Source organism: Podarcis pityusensis (assembly GCF_964106645.2).
Source record: "Podarcis pityusensis genome assembly, chromosome: 8".
Taxonomy (NCBI): Eukaryota; Metazoa; Chordata; class Lepidosauria; order Squamata; family Lacertidae; genus Podarcis; species Podarcis pityusensis.
The window spans coordinates 87,526,094-87,545,200 of NC_138033.1; the positions used below are offsets into that span (position 1 = coordinate 87,526,094).

General features: G+C 43.8%; 1 protein-coding gene across 5 annotated transcripts in view; it reads left to right on the top strand.

The window, feature by feature from the left end:
- The window catches only part of FER1L5 (fer-1 like family member 5), a 93,758-nt gene that overhangs the window by 11,739 nt on the left and 62,912 nt on the right, over positions 1 to 19,107 (top strand). For all 5 annotated transcript variants that reach the window (XM_081017231.1, XM_081017235.1, XM_081017234.1 and 2 more), the window contains 10 exons: positions 2,691 to 2,782; positions 5,840 to 5,948; positions 7,645 to 7,729; positions 8,342 to 8,469; positions 9,266 to 9,394; positions 11,409 to 11,471; positions 13,972 to 14,022; positions 15,238 to 15,268; positions 16,499 to 16,614; positions 18,370 to 18,493. In XM_081017231.1, the coding sequence (XP_080873357.1) occupies positions 2,691 to 2,782; positions 5,840 to 5,948; positions 7,645 to 7,729; positions 8,342 to 8,469; positions 9,266 to 9,394; positions 11,409 to 11,471; positions 13,972 to 14,022; positions 15,238 to 15,268; positions 16,499 to 16,614; positions 18,370 to 18,493 (928 nt within the window). The remainder of the gene's footprint in view (positions 1 to 2,690; positions 2,783 to 5,839; positions 5,949 to 7,644; positions 7,730 to 8,341; positions 8,470 to 9,265; positions 9,395 to 11,408; positions 11,472 to 13,971; positions 14,023 to 15,237; positions 15,269 to 16,498; positions 16,615 to 18,369; positions 18,494 to 19,107) is intronic.

The window sequence follows — 19,107 nt, forward strand, 5'->3', positions numbered from 1 at the left end:
GGAAATGTAACCGATATGCTTTTGTGCTTAATTGAACCATTACGCGTAGTGCTGTATATAAGGAAACCATTACGATTGTAACTAACGCCTTATCTCGGTGGGGAGGGGTGTTATGTAGTGTAGTTTCACCCTGGGCCAACAGGGGGATACTGTATATAGTTTTCACTCAGGTCTGCAGATAGTTTTCACTCAGGTCCGCGGCAGTTATTTTAGGCGGGAACTCTGGGCTGTTGTGGTTACAATGTTGACAGCCGGCTGCCTATAAATACAGGCCGGCTGAGCTGTTCGCAGTTAGTTCTATTCCAGCTTACCATAATAAAGAGCTACTTGAAGAAATCGCTGTGCCGGCTGCTATGTCAACCCACCACCTAACAGTGGCGTACTTTATATATCATATTATCAACTACACGCTGTAAGAGTTATTCCAACCCTACCAGTGTCTTCAAAGATTTACAATTGTTTCTTATATACATCAAATATTTACTCCAATTTTCTTGAAACTTCTGCTCATCCTGATGTCTTAATTTTCCTGATAGTCTGGCCAGTTCTGCGTAATCCATCATTTTAACCTGCCAGTCCATTATATTCAGTATTATGTCTGTTTTCCAATTCTGAGCTAACATATTTCTGGCTGCTGTCGTGGCATATAGAAAGAGGTTTTTATCTTTTTTTTCAATTTCCTTTCCAATCAATCCCAGTAGAAAAGCTTCAGGTCTTTTTGGGAAAGTATATTTAAAGATTTTTTTAAGTTCGTTATAGATTAATTCCCAAAAGCCCTTCACTTTACTACAGGTCCACCACATATGGTAGAGGTCACCCTCCACCTCTCCACACTTCCAACATTTCTTATTTTTTGTTCTATACATCCTTGCTAGCTTTACTGGCGTTAGATGCCATCTGTAGATCATTTTCCACAAATTCTCCTTTAAGGCAGTGCAAGCCGTAAATTTCATGTTTACATTTCATAGTTCTTGCCACACATCAAAATCGATATTATGGCCAAAATCAATAGCCCATTTAACCATGGCTTCCTTTATCTCTTCGTCTTTCGTATACCAATCCAATAATAAATCGTATGTTTTTGATAGTACTTTATTTTTACCTTCTAGAATATCGATATTGAATTTAGATTTCATAGCACTTTAAATGTATGGTGTGAACACGAGCAGACTGGCAGGAAGACTGCCTGGGAGGCCATGTGCCCTACCCTGCAAAAGGACACATTTGAAGGACTGCCGGCTGCCCTGTTTAAAGCTAAAGAACCTTTAATGGCTGCCTTAAAAATGGTAGCACTTCCTGAAATTTAATTCCTGTTTTTGATAACACCAAAGATAGAGTGTCACCAAAGATATTAAAAGATTGGCAGTACAGATTTATAAAATGTGTTTGGGATGGGGGGTGGGGACCAAGAGCTGCTTAAAAAATGAAGCATAGTTAAAAACAATGTGGTCTGTTTTTCCCATCCATAAACCTACATTATGAAGCAGCGATGCAGATCTGCGTCCCTCTTCTTTTGTGCAACGTGCAAGTGGGCATCCCAAAGACTGCTAGTCCGACCAGCATGGTGGTCTCCCTCACTCATAAGGGAAAGCAGTTGAACCTTTGGGTGAGCTCTCTCCCATCACCCAGGAGCAAGTGATTGTCCCTCTAAGACCACCTGATTCCCTAGGCCAGAGGGATGTTGGTTTGTTGTTCAAGCATCCTAGCAGTAAGCACAGAACCTAGATTCAGGGAGTTTTTGATCCAGGCCCCCTGGCACCTGACCATAGACAAGCAGACCTTCTAGAAAAGGGGGTTTTATTTATTCATTCATTTATATTTAACAAAATAGATACTGCAAGCTGCTTGATTGTAGTAAAACTCTTAACTGATTTACTCAGAATATTAAAAGGAACAATAAAAACAGTTGAAAATGCTTAAAGCTATTAAAACCTAATAAACAATAAAATAAAATGTTTGGATAGACTTGCCTAAACAAAGATGTTTGAAGCAGCCACAAAGAGGAGGCAAGAAATTCTGAAGTGTGAGTGGTGCCACACTAAAAGATCATAAAATTAAGGAATGAATATTTTGTGGCACATGTGACAGGGACAGTTCCACAGATCGCAACTGTTGGGTGGTTGTTCCTGTTTACATGCTTCAGAGATCAGATGCATCTACCCAGCACTTTGGGGTTAAACTTCTAGAGACCCCAAGGAGCAAGAATGACTAATCTAGGAACTCGTATCAAAAAAAAAAATTAACAAGACAACTCCCGAGGAAAAAACAGAAATAAAATATGTTTTTGCTCAGGCCCAGTATCAGCAACCAAAATAATCAAGCATCTGCTAAGGACCCAGTATTATCATGATTATGATTATGATTATAATTCAGAAGGATTCATCACCAGCCAGTTCCAACCCAGCCAACCTGTCAGTTTACGCAGCATAGCACTTTTCCTGCTCACCTCATTCCACCCCACCCCCTTAAACAAAGAGGTTCTTTAGAGGATAGCAGCAACACCAAGTTGGGCACTACATTTTGCAGGCAGACACCACATTTCCAATACAAACTGAGCAATGACTCAGCTCCCATTCAAAACTGGCACATCGTGCAGGAGCCAGGACCACCCACCCAGGACCATCTTGTCCAGGGCAAGGTGAGTGACTAGCACCATCAGCCGCTGACTGCTTTTCTTGCTTTCCCTGCAGACCCTGGTGTGGTATTTGGATGGAGAGTTGTTGGACAGCGACCCTTTTGTGACTGTCCACCTCCGAGAGTGGAGCACTAAAGCTGTTGACAGGTGAGCCACCAGAAGAAAGCCAAAATGGAGCATCTGGGGGTCAGGGACCATTCTTGCTTTGCATACACCATTGAAGGACCCGTTTGCAATGCTATTCTCTAGCTAGGTCATGCGTACAGAAATGTATGTTCTCGGGTAAAGTATGCATAGTAATGTATATATTAGGGATATAACCAAAAAAATGCATTATGCCACGAGAAATTGTTTTGCAAAATTGGGCATATGAGGCAGAATTGCATACAAGCTGGGGAGGGCGGGGTATAAATAAAATATTATTATTATTATTATTATTATTATTATTATTATCATCATCATTATTATATTAGGAAAACGCTGCACTAAAATTCTGATGGAACTTTCACAAGGAAAACAAAGCCAAACCACAAATAGATGTGGAAATGTGCAAAGCTGAACTTAAGAGTGGGAAAAGGAGAAACTGAGAGAACCTGGTACTAATTCATCCATCCCTAGTGGAGGCTCCCCAGGTGATTTAGAACCCTGGAAGATCAGAGTACTAAACTGTGCAGAGAGGTTCCACAGTGCAGGAGGGGGTGATGAGGGAGGATGGACCTTTGAACATTTGCGCGCACACACACCAATGTTAGTTTTACACATCAATAGACTTCCTGATCACTGTAATCCATGCACTGGTAACTCTGAGGCTAGATTACTGTAAAGCGTTGTATGTGGGGCTGCCCTTGGGCCTCATTCAGAAGCTCCAGGTAGTGCAGAATACTGTGGCCAGAGCACTGGGGGGGCTTTTTGTTGAAAACATGTGGCACCACTGTTAAAACAGCTGCATGAGCTGCCCGTCTAATACTGAGCCACATTCAGTCTTCTTGTATTAATTTACAAAGCCCTGAACATCTTAGGTTCAGGATACCACAGGGATTGCCTGAACCCTTGTATCCCACCACAATCATCTGCAGGAACATCTCTGACCATTCCCAGAGTTGGTGGGGCTCAACAACAGGAAACAGGTCCTTTAGTGTCATCAGTCCACCACTGCCAATAGAGATTCAGCAGGTGCCTTTTGTACTTTCAAATGCCTGCTAAGAACTTTTCTGTTCCATCAGGCCTATACAGGCAATTCAGAGTACCTCATCTTCCACACCAGTCTACAGATGTTTGTTTTAATTTGTTTGCTTTTAACTTACTTTAAATTTTTTATTATTTTACTGGATGTTTTTTAATATGGTTCTATTGCTGTAAACTGCTGTGGTCTATTTCTATGCTACAGTGGTATATAAATATTTAAGAAAGAAAGAAAGAAAGAAAGAAAGAAAGAAAGAAAGAAAGAAAGAAAGCGAGCTAAGAACCCATTCCTGAGTTCTAGTGTGTTCTCAACAGTCATCCAGCCCCGGTTTCTGTTTTGTTTCTTAACCTTGAGCACTTGTTCCGTCTCGTCTACAGGCATCAGACTGAAGCTTTATTCACGATGTGCTGGTTTTCTATGTGTCTTTTGAGGGGGCGGGGTATTCAAATATGGTATATTCTTCTACACATGCAAAGGTGTAGGGAGCAGTAGGGGGATTATCTCTTTTTTTTGCTAATTGTGTAAACTGGAATGAAGATCCATCTACCTTCAGGGCAAACCTGCAGGTCACATGAAGTGTACCATCTAATGGAACCGTAGTATTTAGAGACTGCTGTGTTTTTGTTTGTTTGTTTTTGTTTCCTTTTCTTTCCTTTTCCTTCTTTGGATGTTGCCATGGCCTTTAGCTAGCACAATAAAATCCAAAAAAAATTTAAAATACGCAACTTCTATGATGGAGAGAAGAATTGGGAATGGTGCATGGGTTGGTGTATTAACCCCTCCCTCCCCTGCTAAAGTTTTTACAAATCTTGCCACCCCCCTGCAGCTACACATTGCAACAACAGCAGCTTCCTTCCTGGTGCAAGTAAGTCATGGGCTTTTGTCAGGCATGTGGCAGAGTTCAAGCCCCTCCATGCCCACCATGGCCCCAGTTCTCATCTGGACAACTACTGAGTCGTATAGGGAAGCTTTTTAAGGTTTAATATTTTACTATGTTTTTATATATGCTGGAAGCCACCTAGAGTGGCTGGGGCAACCCAGTCAGATGGGCAGGGTACAAATAACAAATTATAGTTATTACAATACTAAGAAAGATGTACAAAAGGGTAAACTCCATGTTTAATGTCTCAGGCACACACTGCCATCAAATTCCAGGGGATAGTGGGTGGACCTAGCCAGATGGGTGGGGTATAAATAAATTGTTGTTGTTTAGTCGTTTAGTCATGTCCGACTCTTCGTGACCCCATGGACCAGAGCACGCCAGGCACTTCTGTCTTCCACTGCCTCCCGCAGTTTGGTCAGACTCATGTTTGTAGCTTCGAGAACACTGTCCAACCATCTCGTCCTCTGTCGTCCCCTTCGCCTTGTGCCCTCCATCTTTCCCAACATCAGGGTCTTTTCCAGGGAGTCTTCTCTTCTCATGAGGTGGCCAAAGTATTGGAGCCTCAGCTTCAGGATCTGTCCTTCCAGTGAGCACTCAGGGCTGATTTCCTTAAGAATGGATACGTTTGATCTTCTTGCAGTCCATGGGACTCTCAAGAGTCTCCTCCAGCACCATAATTCAAATAAATAAATAAATAATTTAAATAAATTATTTAAATAATTTAAATAAATAAATTATTATTATTATTATTATTATTATTATTATTATTATTATTAAATTAACAGCTGACTCTAGCATCTTCTTGACATTGCCAGGGGAACCTGGCATGTCACAGCCATTTACGTGTTACAAAATATTTGTATCTTTGTGGAAGGATGTGGATTTTGGTGGGCTGGGAGATCTGACTCCTGTCTGCTTCCTCCTGACCCAACTTTGCCCAACGTGGAACCTTCCAGATGATTTGGACTACAACTCACATCAGCCGCAGGCAGCACAGGCAGCATAGATGCTGTGGGGTTGTAGTCCAAAACATCTGGGGGGCACCATGTTGGGAAGGGGGTCTCCTTCTAACACACTGCTAACTTTTGCACTGGCTTTGAAGCTCTTTGACGACTTCCCCTTATATCTCCTACTCTAGGAATTTTGGCTTTGCTAGCATAGCCCTAGGAGCTGCTTCTGAAAGACCCAGAACTTTGATCAACATCAAGAACCTGGCACTGAGGGATGACAATCTGAAACCAACTGGGGTATGCCAGGAAAGGGGAGTCTGTGTGTGAATGATGAGGGGATCTGGGTGTCCATCTGAGCGGTAGTGAGAGGCAGTGGGCCCAGGACAAGATTACATTGAGTTCCCTCTAGATCAGCCTTCCTCAACCTTCTGCCCTCTAGATGTTCTGTACTCCAGCACCTATCATCCCTGAATCGGTTATGTTGACAAGGGCTGATAGGAATTGGCTGCACATCTGGAAGACACCAAATAGGAAAATACTGCTCTAGATTCCTTGATTTTGAACAATGCTGATGTGGGTTGCCTCCCCTCTAGCGTTCCCTGCTGTGGTGTTGCTTTTCCATAATTATTTGGAAGTAGAATTAACAGGGTGCTTTTAAATAGCCTTAGAAGGGACCTTTGCTGAAGTGGACTTATTTAGAAGTTTGTAAACACTGGTCATGAAGAAGGACATGGCACTGAAAGATAGCATTAGATTGTCCAGCAATGCTCTTCCCATAACTTAAATCTTCCTATAATATTTACTCACAAGTCTATTCAGCGACAGTCCATTCCTTGTTGATTTAAAATGTCCTCTTTGTAGGCCCAACTTTTTAATTGAACAGAAATGATTAAAAAGGCCGGAAAGTGCAAAATGGAAGATTTATTTAAAGGCACGGGAGTCCCAAGACACCTCAGTAGCATTTTGCCAGTCTATACAGGACAGGACAGTGCTGCAATTTCTTATTATTGCACACACACAAAAACCATAAATTGGGTCTATAAAGGTAGGATAATAATAATAATAATAATTTATTATTTGTACCCCACCCATCTGGCTGGGTTTCCCTAGCCACTCTGGGCGGCTTCCATAGAAACCAAAAATACACTAAAATATCACACATTAAAAACTTCCCTGATGCCTTCTGAATGTCAGGTAGTTGTTTATCGCTTTGACATCTGATGGGAGGGCATTCCACAGGGCGGATAAGTAGAATAAAAACACTGAAATGCAATTATGTGGTGATGGGATCTGTATTATCCATAAATTTAAGTGAGTGAAGGATGCCAGTCCCAGAGTAAAAGGCTAAAAGCAGCCATAGACCCAGTTGTGAAAGAGCCTCAGTGCTTGTCAGCCATCCCAGCAACTTTTCTGGCAATGGCCAAAATAGTGACAGGCCGGAGCAAGTGTGGCTGGAGAGAAAGTGCAGAAGGCAGTCTTGCAGATAAATCCACAAAATTAATAGCCCTCTAAGTAATTATAAAGGCAACCGAAACTCACAATGTGGAAGATATTTGAGGCACACCAGCAGCCTGAAAGAAATTAAGAAGAAGCTGACGTTCATCTGACGTACAGAAAATTCTCATCTGGTTGCCCTGAGAAAACCCTTCCTTACCATGAGTGAATATAGCAGCCTGCATAGAAAAGCTAAAATAATTATTTCTAAAGGAAAACGTAACATTCAGAGAAGAATCCACAAATATTTCTTAGGGGGCCTGGTATCTACAGTGTGGGTGCACACTGGCTATAGCAGACATGAGAAGATAAGGATTCTTATATCCATACTGTTAAAAACTTGCCCAGTGATTTCTGCAGTTCAGGCTGTTGATCTAGGGATGTGAGCAGGCCAGGCTGCTTTCTTTAGGTTTCAGGTGGGGTTTGCTTGAGAACCCCTTATTGTTTTCACTTTAGCTGCTTGCAAACTAATGCACATTCACCTGACTCAACATTTCAGTGTACCATCACTGTGAAGATCTGCTTTTCCCCTGCAGAACCTGTAACAGATCTGCCATCAAAAAAACATGATTTCAGGAAATTTAGTAAGTATGCAGTTGGCTTGGGGACTGATGCCTACCTAGTATTGATTACCAGCCCACAAGCTTGGGTCCTCATTCCATGATGGGCCTCTAAATACTGAACCAGAAAGTTCAACTGCCAACCCTGAGAAAGTCATCATTTCTAAGATGATTTGATGAAGCAATGAAATCTTAACACCTCATTAGCTTCCTAGGGAAATTTATATTTTCAGTCTATTTGATTTTTTTCCTACAAGGTGAGTCTATTTTGCTTGTGTTTTTATGTACAATTGCTGTGCCTTTGTATTATTATTTCTATCAATTATATTGCTCAAAGATTATATTGCTCACCTTCTTATGCCCCTTACGGGTCCCACTGACTTTGTCTGTGTTTTTCATACGTACGTCTGCACATTTCATGTGTGTGCAGCAGACTGCGCTGCAATGTAAGCAACACCACCTTCACTCCTGTGTGTGTTGCCCCAGGAGATCCCCAGAAGGAAAGATTTCTCTTCGCCTTTGATTAATTCTTGTATCATTTCAGAGATTCTGTGCATTATATTGCTTCAAATATTTAGGGGGGAAAGCTATGGAAACAATAGACGTTACAGCACTGTTATTTCTGGTCTTCACCAGTTTGCTGCCCCATCTTTGCAAAGGATTCTGAAACGGAAGAACTGGTTCCAAAGGAAACAGATATCCAAGAGGCAACGCCAATGCCCACACCCAAGAAAGTGTTGGTCGACAAGAAGCAAGTCTTTCAGGTAAGGTGGTCCAACTGCTGAGGTCAAAATGTAGGAACAATCATTGTTTTAAGACATCCTCTGCCATCCTGATGCCATCCAGTTGTAGCCATACTGGCTGGGACTAATGGGAGATCAGGTGCAACAACATCTGGATGATGACTAGTTGGCCTCCGCTGCTATAAAGTCTCCTCTTTCTATCTCAACTATTTTCCCTTGGATGTAACTCACCAGTAAAGATGTCAGAGAATTCCAACAAAAATGGAAGTGGGACCATAAATTGTCAGTGTTCACTTATTTGTCCCATATCTGGGACGTAAATCAGTCTAGTAAATACAATCAGTATTTGCTTTTGCTTTCAGTCCACCAATGATACATCATTGATTACGTTTCTTCCCCATTTGCACTACATATCCTTTGCATCAGAATGAATAGGGTGTAATAATGTAGTGACAATGCAATTCAGTTAATTAATTATGTAGATTACATTTGTTATGTAATTTCACTGCAGTGGATAGTGAGAGAAGTAATGCAGGCTTGGGCAGAAGATGAACTGCAGTGGAACAGTGGAGCGTGTGACATATACGTGGCGAACCAGAAAATGCTGCCTTCTTCCATTCCTACCCACTGGCTTACATCCTGAAGTCTGAGCTCCACTATCCCTTGTCACCTCCACCTCTTTGTTCTCTTATTTTGGCCCTTTCTCCAAGCATGTCTCCATTCTGGGTGTTGCTCACCTGCCTGTTGGCCATAGACTATGACAACAGATCACAGATGCTTTCAGAGTGTGGCCAACATGTTGTCTCTCTCATTCTAGGTGCGAGTTGGAATAATAGAGTGCCGGCAGCTGCAAGAAAACAACATCAAGCCGGTGGTCAAAGTCTCTATTGGGGATTACGTGTTCAGGACGAGAATTAAATTTGGGATCAGCCCCTACTACAATGAGGTTGGTATTCTGTGAGCTTTCGGGTGGCATGCACAAACACTGTCCTTGGCTGACAGGGGCTTTCCTGTCTGGGGCTCAAATGAAAAAGTCATTGTGCAGTAGCAGGATCTTAGGACTTGAAGGTGCTGGCTTGCTAAGAGGAAGAGATGCTGTATTTGGAAAGGCACTATGAACCACCTGCTTTCTAGAATGAACACACTATGAGGCTGTTTGCAGTCATTTCTGCAATGTTGGGGAACCTGTGGTCCTCAAGACGTTGCTGGACTCTGTCCCTCGTTAGCCCAAACCAGCATGGTCTGTGCTCAGAGATGATGGGAGATGTAATCCAACAACATCTGGGGGACAACATGTTTGCTACCCCTGCTGTAGAGAGTAAGAGGAACAGCTTTCCTCCTATCTACAATCCAGCAGCAATAGCTCAATAACTATACAAATCGAGTGGAGGAAGCCAGTTGGGCAGAGGAAAGCTACTTTCCTGGTCCAATATAAGTAAATGGTGTTATTGTCCAGACCATAGTCAACTGCAATCCAAAGAAAATGAAAGAGAGCCTATAGCTCATTGGTAAAGCAACAAAGGAAGTGATCTTATATCAAGTCAGCCCATTGGTCCACCTAGCTCAGTAATGTCAACACTGACTGGCAGCAGCTCTCCAGTCTTTCCCATCCATACCTAGATATGCCAGGGATTGAACCTGGGTTTTTTTTGCACTCATAGCATTCTCTGTCACTGAGCTTAGGGATAAAATAATAATAATAATAATAATAATAATAATAAAAATAAATAAATAAATAAATATTTATACTCTGGGTGGCTTCAAACACACATTTAAAATAAATAAATAATAAAACATCAAACATTATTATTAACAACCTGCTCATGCAGATATCAGATCCAAACTGGCATGTTCAGTTAAACAGTTTCCCGCCTCCTCCATTTAAATAACAGACAGGAAAAACCCTTTCTTGCCTGGGATAGTTTGGTTCAGCATAAGGCAACTACATTTGTCCAAAATGATTAGATATAATTGGTAGACTAACCAATTAACCTTTAGTCGCTCAAGCAGTTGGGACCAGTTGGAACTGGTGAAAAATAAACTATCTTGGGACATGAGAGTAAATGCTCACACCTTTGCTTTTGGGGACTGTTTTGATTCATCCTGTTCTCACAGTGGCGAACGAGGGAGCAGAACTTGAGCACAAGAGTAGCGCTCTCCCCTCCCATGGTTTCCAGCAAGTGGCATTTTGAAGCACTGCTGCCTACAGCTGTGAAGGTGGAATAAAGCCATCATGACTAGGAGCCATTGACAGCCCTCTCCTCCTCCATGGATTTTTCTAATTCTCTTTTAAAGCCATCCAAGCTGGTGGCCATCACTGCCTCCTGGAAAGCAAGCTCCATGGCTTGACTGAACACAGCATCTCCTTCTAACAATATTCTATTTTCTTTATCAGCACGTAAGACAACTGTTTTGGAGGGGATTCAACAACATGCATGATGGTGGTATCATCTTTATGGTCCTTTTTTGCACCTGCTGAAGACAAGCCTATTCACCCAGACCTTTTAAATGACATACATTTTACCTCTGGGCCACTCTATTTATAATTGAGTTTTAAATTATGCTTCTGTGTTTTGCTTTTCTTGTTGTTTTATTAGGTTTGTTTTGGTTTGCTTCCTGTGAGTACCCAGAGAACTCCTGTTATAGTATAGCTGCATAAAAGTAGAAACTATGCATGAATGATTACTCAGGTGGAAAGCCCTTTAATGGGTTTGAAGCTGTAACAAGGACTTTTCAATATTGCCTCTGCTGCAAGGTTGTCATCTTACTGCAGCCATAGGCAACCTCGGCCCGCCAGATATTTTGGGACTACAATTCCCATTATCCCTGACCACTAGTCCTGTTACCTAGGGATCATGGGAGTTGTAGTCCCAAAACATCTGGTGGGCCGAGGTTGCCTATGCCTGTCTTACTGCAACCTAGGTACCTCTCTTCATTCACATTTGTTTGATTTTCCTTAGACATTCGTTCAGACTTTTGATGAGAGACCTATGCAACTATTCGACCAGTTCATTGACATCCAGGTGAGAAAGCGACATCTGGTCCTTCCTTTTCAACAGAATCCCATGTCCTCAAGAGCAGCCCGTGTGGTGCTCTCCAAAGGCTGGCAGGCTCCAGCTCCTAGCAGCCCCCAAAGTCTGGCATGATAGGAGTTGGATTCCAGCAACCTCTGGAGGACAAAAGGTTAGACACGTCTTGTGATTGCATTACCTTGTGATTCTTGTAAAGAAGCAGCAATTTGGGTTGTCGGCAACTGGGGCCACATTAGCACCATAAATTTGAAGCACTATCGTGTCACTTTAAACAGCCCCAAAGAATGCTGGGAGCTGTAGTTTGCTAAGGACACTGAGAGTTATTGGGAGACTCCTGCTCCCCTCACAAAGCTACCATTCCCAGAGTACTTTAACAATCAATCCCTCTTCACAGGGAACTCTGAGAATTGTAGCTCTGGCAGGCTTCATTCGGACTCAGGGCTGATAACCTGGGGAGCAGAACTGGCAATTTTATAAAGGAAGAAGCAGACCAGATGTAAAGTGACTTCTAGTCCGGAATCTTCAGAGAGTCTTAGTGGAACAAGGAGGCAGAAGGAGCCGTAGCAGAAACTGAGGAGTGGATACAAGAACAAACAGAGATTCCCAAGCATATAGGAACAAGGCCATCCCACCACCGTCCCCAGCAATTAGCTAGAACCTTGTCCTCAATCCACATCCTCAGCTAAACACTGCAAGGTCCCAGGGTCATTCATCGCAGCTCCAGGGAACCTGGCCAGGTGAGAGGTTGCATGAGCTGCTTCTGAGACGTTGCATGCCCATGGACTGTGGGCACTCTTTGCCACTCCCCAGCCACGCTTCCTTCTCACAAGAGGTCACAACACCTAAAAGGCCACAAATGACTGTTAAGCAACTAGGTTGTTCCACTCAGAGTAGACCCATTGGAATTCCTTCACTTGTTAGGCCACATTCGCACCATACATTTAAAGCACTACAATACCACTTTAAACAGTCCTGACTTTCCCCAAAGGATTCTGGGAGCTGTACTTTATTAAGGGTGCTATTAAGGAGGCCCCTCTCCCCTTCACAGAGCTATAATTCCCAGATTTCCCTGTGAAGAGGGATTGTTAAACCACTGTAGGAACCGAACTTTAGGAGGGGAATGGGGGTCTCCTAACAACTCTTGGCACTCTTAACAAACTACAGCTCCCAGAATCCTTTGGGGGAAGCCAGGACTGTTTAAAGTGGTATCATAGCACTTTATGATGTGGATGTGGGCTGAGAGAGCTAGCAGGGCAAAAGGAGGAGACACCCATTCCTGGGACTGAGGCCTAAGAAGAAGCCATCAGGCAGGGGAACCAGAAATAAGGATAGAAAACCAACACACTATTGCCCAGGTGAAGTCCAAGCTTGACCCTGACACTTTTTGTTAGCTCTTTCAAGTCAGGAACATAGGAAGTTGTCTTGTATCAAATCAGGCTGCTGGTGTATTTGTTATACACTGGCTGGCAGCAGCTCTCCAGGGTTTCAAACAGATGTCTTTCTCATCTTTACCTGGAGTTTCCTGAACCTGGGACTTTCAGCAGGCAAAGCAGGTAGTCTCCCTCTGGACTGTGGCCCTTTCCCCGCCTAGCCTGACGGTAGGCAAGTGTGGTGTGTACACCAGAAGAAGTGGTGTGGGCTGGTGGCTCTTGAGTCACCTTCCTCCAGCTCCCATTGATTATGTTTTCCATTCTTCCACACCCTCTGCGCAGACAGTGTGTTGTTCCTGGGTTGCCTGTTTTGCATTCTAAACCCTTAAATCTATTCCTTTTCCTCGAAGATACAAAAGAAGCCCCAATGCAAGTGGCAAAAGGATAACGCAGCTGCTAATTGTATCTCACTTAGACTAGGGGCAACCCATGTGGTGTGGTGCCCTCCATATGTTTTGGGTGAAGGTGCATCGCCCAGTCCAGTACCAGCAGCGTATTCAGGACACACCATTAGAGGGTGGAAGTCTCTGTCCAGAAGCCAGGCATGGGGCAGGCGGGCCTTAGAGCTTCCAGCAAATGGCCTTAGCATGGCCACCTCAGTAGCCTGGTGTCTTGGAGAGGCCAAAGTCCTTGGCATAACCCTGAAAATGTTTCAGCCCTCCAGCAGGAGGCTAAAACAAATATATAGTACACCCGATGCCTGAGCCAAAATTCCACCTACTTCTGTAAAGTTGTGGCCATTTTTAATCCAGATTGTTGTCTGGTTGAGTTTATTTTATCACTCCTTATTTTAGTCACTGCCTGGGGGAGAGTGGAGTTGCGACTGAGGCCACAATTGCCTCTTACTCAGACCAGACACAACCAATGTGGTGGGGGCCCCTCCACATATAGTATTTTGGAGTTCAGCTCCCATCAGCCCCGGCATGGCAATTTCAGTGATCAAGGATGATGGAAATTGTAGTCCTCAACATCTGGAGGCACTGCATTGCCAACCCCTATACTAGACAGACAAGGCAGCTTTGTGGGAGGGGAGGGGAATTTATGTGTGTTTCTTTTTTTAGGTGCTGAACTCCAAGGCAATACGGGCCGATTCCCTCATTGGGGTCTTCAGGGTGAGCAGATGCAATTTTGGCTGATATCTACAGAGAGGCAGAAATCAAGAGGTGCCTCCCTGCTGGTGATGCTCAGTGGGCCTGAACTCAGGACTGGGCCTTGAGCTGCTCTGGGCTGGCCCCCGAGACAAGGGAAAGAGTCTTTTTTAGAAGTGCTGATCTCTCAGCCAAGCTTTTGACATTCATTCATTGTTTGTTTGTTGTTTTACCACTGGTAGCACTCAACATCTGGCAACATCCAACGCTTAAACAGGCTCTATTTATGGCAGCTAATTACATTAGAGCAACAACTACTAAATGCAATGTTATATTAGGGTATCGTTTGCCTATAAAGGCATACATCAGTGAAAATGCCATACAAAAATGCATTACCATAGGGGAGTGTGCTTGCAAACATGTCTATATTTGTCAAAACTGCATTTAAGAATTAGGGGAAATTCACACTAAGGAAACCAAATTGCTGCAGAAATGTGAAGAACTGAATTTAAGATTGGAAAAAGGAGAAACTTAGAAAACCAGAATTTGTAAATCCCTAGTCCCAGCTCATACCTTGGGTTGGTTTCCTTGGAGTGAAGGCCACGGAAGGCTGATGGTGATTTCTGTGGTAGAAGGTTTATAAACACAGGCTGAGCATGTTCTGGAAGGTTTACAGCATTAATCTTCCAGCTGATTATCTCTTCCTCCTACTTTAGGTTCCTGGGGTGGGTCACCAAAGCCATAGCTTTGGATTCTTGCAGAGAGCAAGTCAGGCCTCTGTGTCTCTTCTGCAGCTCCAGCCCCTAGACGGCCATTCTCCTGTGTCCTTTTCCACACAGAGATATCTTGAAGACATCCCCTTTAGCCAGGGAGAGGGAGGGAGATACACCCTCTTCCACTGACCACCCAGAAGAGCCTCCAGAGATTTAGAGTTTCTGTGACAACACATTAGCATACATTACAATACAGATACTTAATAGACCTGCCTATGCTATTTCCTTAATAAAGAAGCATTTGACCATTTTAGCAATCTCCCCTATTCCTGTGGAACCCCATTTTAGTTATAAAATCACAGGATTGGAAGGGAACCCCACCTCCCGCAAAAAGGAAAAACCACCACAATTTAGTCTAACCACAAACTCTTTGCAATATTCTGAATTGCCCTGAAATTTTCCCACAGCTCAATTTTTCCTTACCTTGACAATTCCTGTAACTCCTTCTGTTTTTCTCTCTCTGCAGATTGAGATCGGGCTTGTGTATGAATCTCCAGGTACTTTTGTCTAGAGCCAGTGGCGAGTTTGAGGGCTCTTGGGAGGCAGGGTGTCCAAGACCCTTCAGCCACTGTTCCCTTCCTCCGCCCTCCACTGGGCTTTGTGCTCCATCCTCACATCACAAGCTCCATGGATGTTTTTGGTGTTAGATCCTGTTAATTGTCCTACTGGTTGTTTTGTGCTAATATGCTTTTTATATTGTAGTGCATTATATTTGTATTACATATTACAGCTGTTGTGCTACTACTATATTTAAATTGCCTATTTTCTATGTATATTTGTGGGAAATGAAATGTAAACCGGCTATTGTAGGACATGGGATGGTATTACTACGCTATAGAGCCCGTCAGATTTGAGTATATGGTGATGGCAATTGAAGGCAATTGAGAGTGAGAGCTAGTGAGGCAATGTAAGCAATCAGATTAACCTTTTCACAAGGAGTGCCTAAAAGAATTGGAAAAGGAAGCCCTCATCAACAGGACCAAAACCATTCATGGAAACTTGTGAAAAGTTTCAGCTCAGACCTCAGATTTAGGGCTTGACAGCTTATATTACCTACAGAGTAAGGAAAGAGGGACTCTGACCAGGTCACACAGTTTTATATTGACATTTGACAGAAGGGAAGCATCCTTGTGATACTGTTACTCATAGCAACTCCCCTGCGAGGACTTTTTAGTTAGGAGAAAAGGTGAGCAAGAGGTGAAATGACAGAGGTGTCTAAAATGATGCCTGGCCTGGAGAAAGTGGACAGAGAAATGTTTTTCTCCCTCTCTCATAACACCTGAACTCAAGAACAATCAATGATGTTGGAAGATTCAGGACAGATAAAAGAAAGCCCTTCTTCACAAAGCAGTTAAACAGTTAAAATATTGAACTGTGGAACTCACTCCCGCAGGAGGCAGTGATGGCCGCCATTGAGGATGGCTTTAAAAAAGGATGCGGCAAATCGATGGAGGAAAAGGCAATCAATGGCTGCTGGCCATGATGACTATGGCTGGAGGCAGCAAGGCCTCTGAAGACCAGCTGCTGGAAACCCCGGGGGAGAGAGGGCTCTCGGCTCGGGTCCTGCTTGCAGGTTTCCCACAGGGATCTGGCAGGCCCTGGTGAGAACAGGATTCTGGCCAAGCCTGATCCAGCAGGATCTTCTAATGTTTTTAAAATGAATGTCTATCCACAATTAGATGGCACTTCTGGATGGTGTGAATGTTGGCTCTTGTTCTTTTCCCTAGGTCATGCTCTGATGGGCAAATGGCTGAGCCTCTATGACCCAGCTAATCTCAATGCCGGACTAAGGGGCTATGTGAAAGTTAACCTCTGTGTCCTTGGAGCTGGAGATCAGGCGCCGGTAAAAATCTTTACATTACAACATCTTCACCACCTCAACAGAGGCTTGTCACGGGCATTCAAGTTCATGTGATGCCATTGGCAGCTATTAAAATGATGGGGTGCCTTGTTTGGATAATGGAATAAAGCATCATTTTTCAAGACTGGTAGGTCAGACGCCAACTTGCTAAACAGTTTAGTAGAGCAGGACAGGCTGACTAGACAAGCAGAACTCTTGGTGGCCTTGTACCAGCAGCCTAAATAGGAAGAACTTGGGATTTTAGCAGCAACATTCTTAAGAAGATAAATATTATCTATACCTGGGTCCTGCTACAGGATGCCAACAGCAGCTCAGTTGATAGCTCAGTTAGTTAGAGTGTAGTGTTGAGAACATCAAGGTTGCGGGTTCAGTAAGGGACAGCTGCATATTCCTGAACTAGATGATCCTCAGGATCCGTTCCAACTATGATTCCATGATTCTACTATGTGGGGTGCCCACCCAAATTCCTATGCCAGACTGGGATGGTGGATATGGAGTGTTAGACTTATTCCTGTGGGGAACAAGGTTCAAACTCCTATTTTGCCCTGAAGCTCAGTGGGTGAATGGGGTCCAGTTGCTCCATCTTGACCTTACCACCTGTCTCGATTTGCACCTGCCCCTACATTAAGAACCTCACAGGAAAGCTGCTTGGGGTTCCCCCACTATCTAAAGGGCCTTTTGGGTAGTAGCACTCCAGCATGGAACACCCTCCCCAGAGAAGTTTGCCTGAAGCCTGTCTTTTGTTTGTTGTTGCTTTTTCTTCTCTCACCTTTTGCAGATAATTTTAATTGCTCTTGCAATTCTGTGGTCTTTATAGAATCATAGAATCATAGAGTTGGAAGAGACCACAAGGGCCATCAAGTCCAACCCCCTGCCAAGCAGGAAACACCACCAGAGCAGTCTTTAGCTTTATTTAAGTTTTGTTTGTGCCTATATTTGAATTGTTGCAAACTTTTCCAGGGACATGAACAAGCAGCGGAAAAAGACCTATAATTAATTCATTACCTTACCTCATAAGGTTGTTTTGAGAATAGAACCATGAATTCTACTCTGAGTACCTGGCCAAATGGAAAAGGCCCACCTTACACCATTCCCTGCCCCCATGTGGCCCTCCTGTGTGGCTCACCACAGGGAGAAGCTATAGGACAGCAGGTCCCATATGCCAGATCTACTGTTTTCTTGGGAGACGGCATGCCTGTTAAACTGGGTTGAGTTTTTCCACAGCTTTCCTTGCAAAACTGTGGGCTGGTTCCAACATTGCATTTGTTCCTGCTACAGTGTTTGTGCTCCTTTTGCAGCTGCCACTGAAATGAACACAGAAAGTGCCCTGTTTGAATCTGAAACTCCCTCCGTGTTCTGTAGGGATGGTCTGTGACAGCTTTCACCCACCTAGGGCCCTCCCTATATTTGAGACTGAAAAAGGATTATGGGGAAGGGAGCTCCCTGACAGAGCACCTGCTTTGCTTGCAGGAAGTCCTGCCCCCCACCCCCGGCATCTCCAGGTGGGGCAGGGAATGTCTCCCATCCAAAGTCTTGGGAGCCGTTGCTGGTCAGTGTGGCCAGGTAGGCCAATGGCCTGATCCATGATAGGGCAGCTTCCTGTGTTCCCATCCATCCCAACTAGCACAGCTGGGGCAGGCTGCGGCTGATGGGGCTTGTGAGCCAAAAACATCTAGAGGGCCACCAGCCACCAGCATCTGGGTCACAGGTTTATGTTGCGCCTTTCTCTTCTCCAAGGATGCAGCCCATTTGCCAGACAGTGGCGATTTGGAGGCCAACCTCCTGCAGGCAGCAGTAATGCCAGCAGTACGCAGAGCCATGCTCCAGCTCTTTGTATACCGAGCAGAAGATTTGTCTCCAAGTAAGTTTGCTCTCTCTCTCTCTCTCTACACACACACACACACACGCACACACACACACACACACACACACAAACACAATATTCTGTTTGGCCAGTGCTTTCTAGGCACAAGTTCGAGAAGTTTTTCGTTTGCCCATCTGCTTTTCCCAGAAAACTCACTGTTTACTGCTAAATCAGAAGAAACCCCAATCGGGTTTTTGAGTATGGGTGTTTGTTCTGATTCAGCAGTAAACAATGGACAAAGGAAAAACCTCTTGGTGACTCTGCATCCCTGTACCACACTCATAAAGTGCCCTCTTTGTCACAGTGGGGTGGCAGTGCGAAACCAAGATAGGGACAATGGCCCCTTTCTCTTTTTTGTCTTTTTCTATAGAGAGACTGATTTTATTTTGCAAATTGCAGCACAATTTTTTTTTTTAAAGTTACAGATCTCATATAGACTGAAGTGATAACCATTAAGATCAGTAGATGTAGCTTGGTCCCTTGGTTTCCTCGTATCATGTGTTAATCTTTGCATGATGAGAGTGAGATGCCAAACACACTTATACCAATTTGCAATAAAAAATTCAGAGGATGTTTTCCAGCCTCCATCTGTTGATCAGGCTGCAACCAAG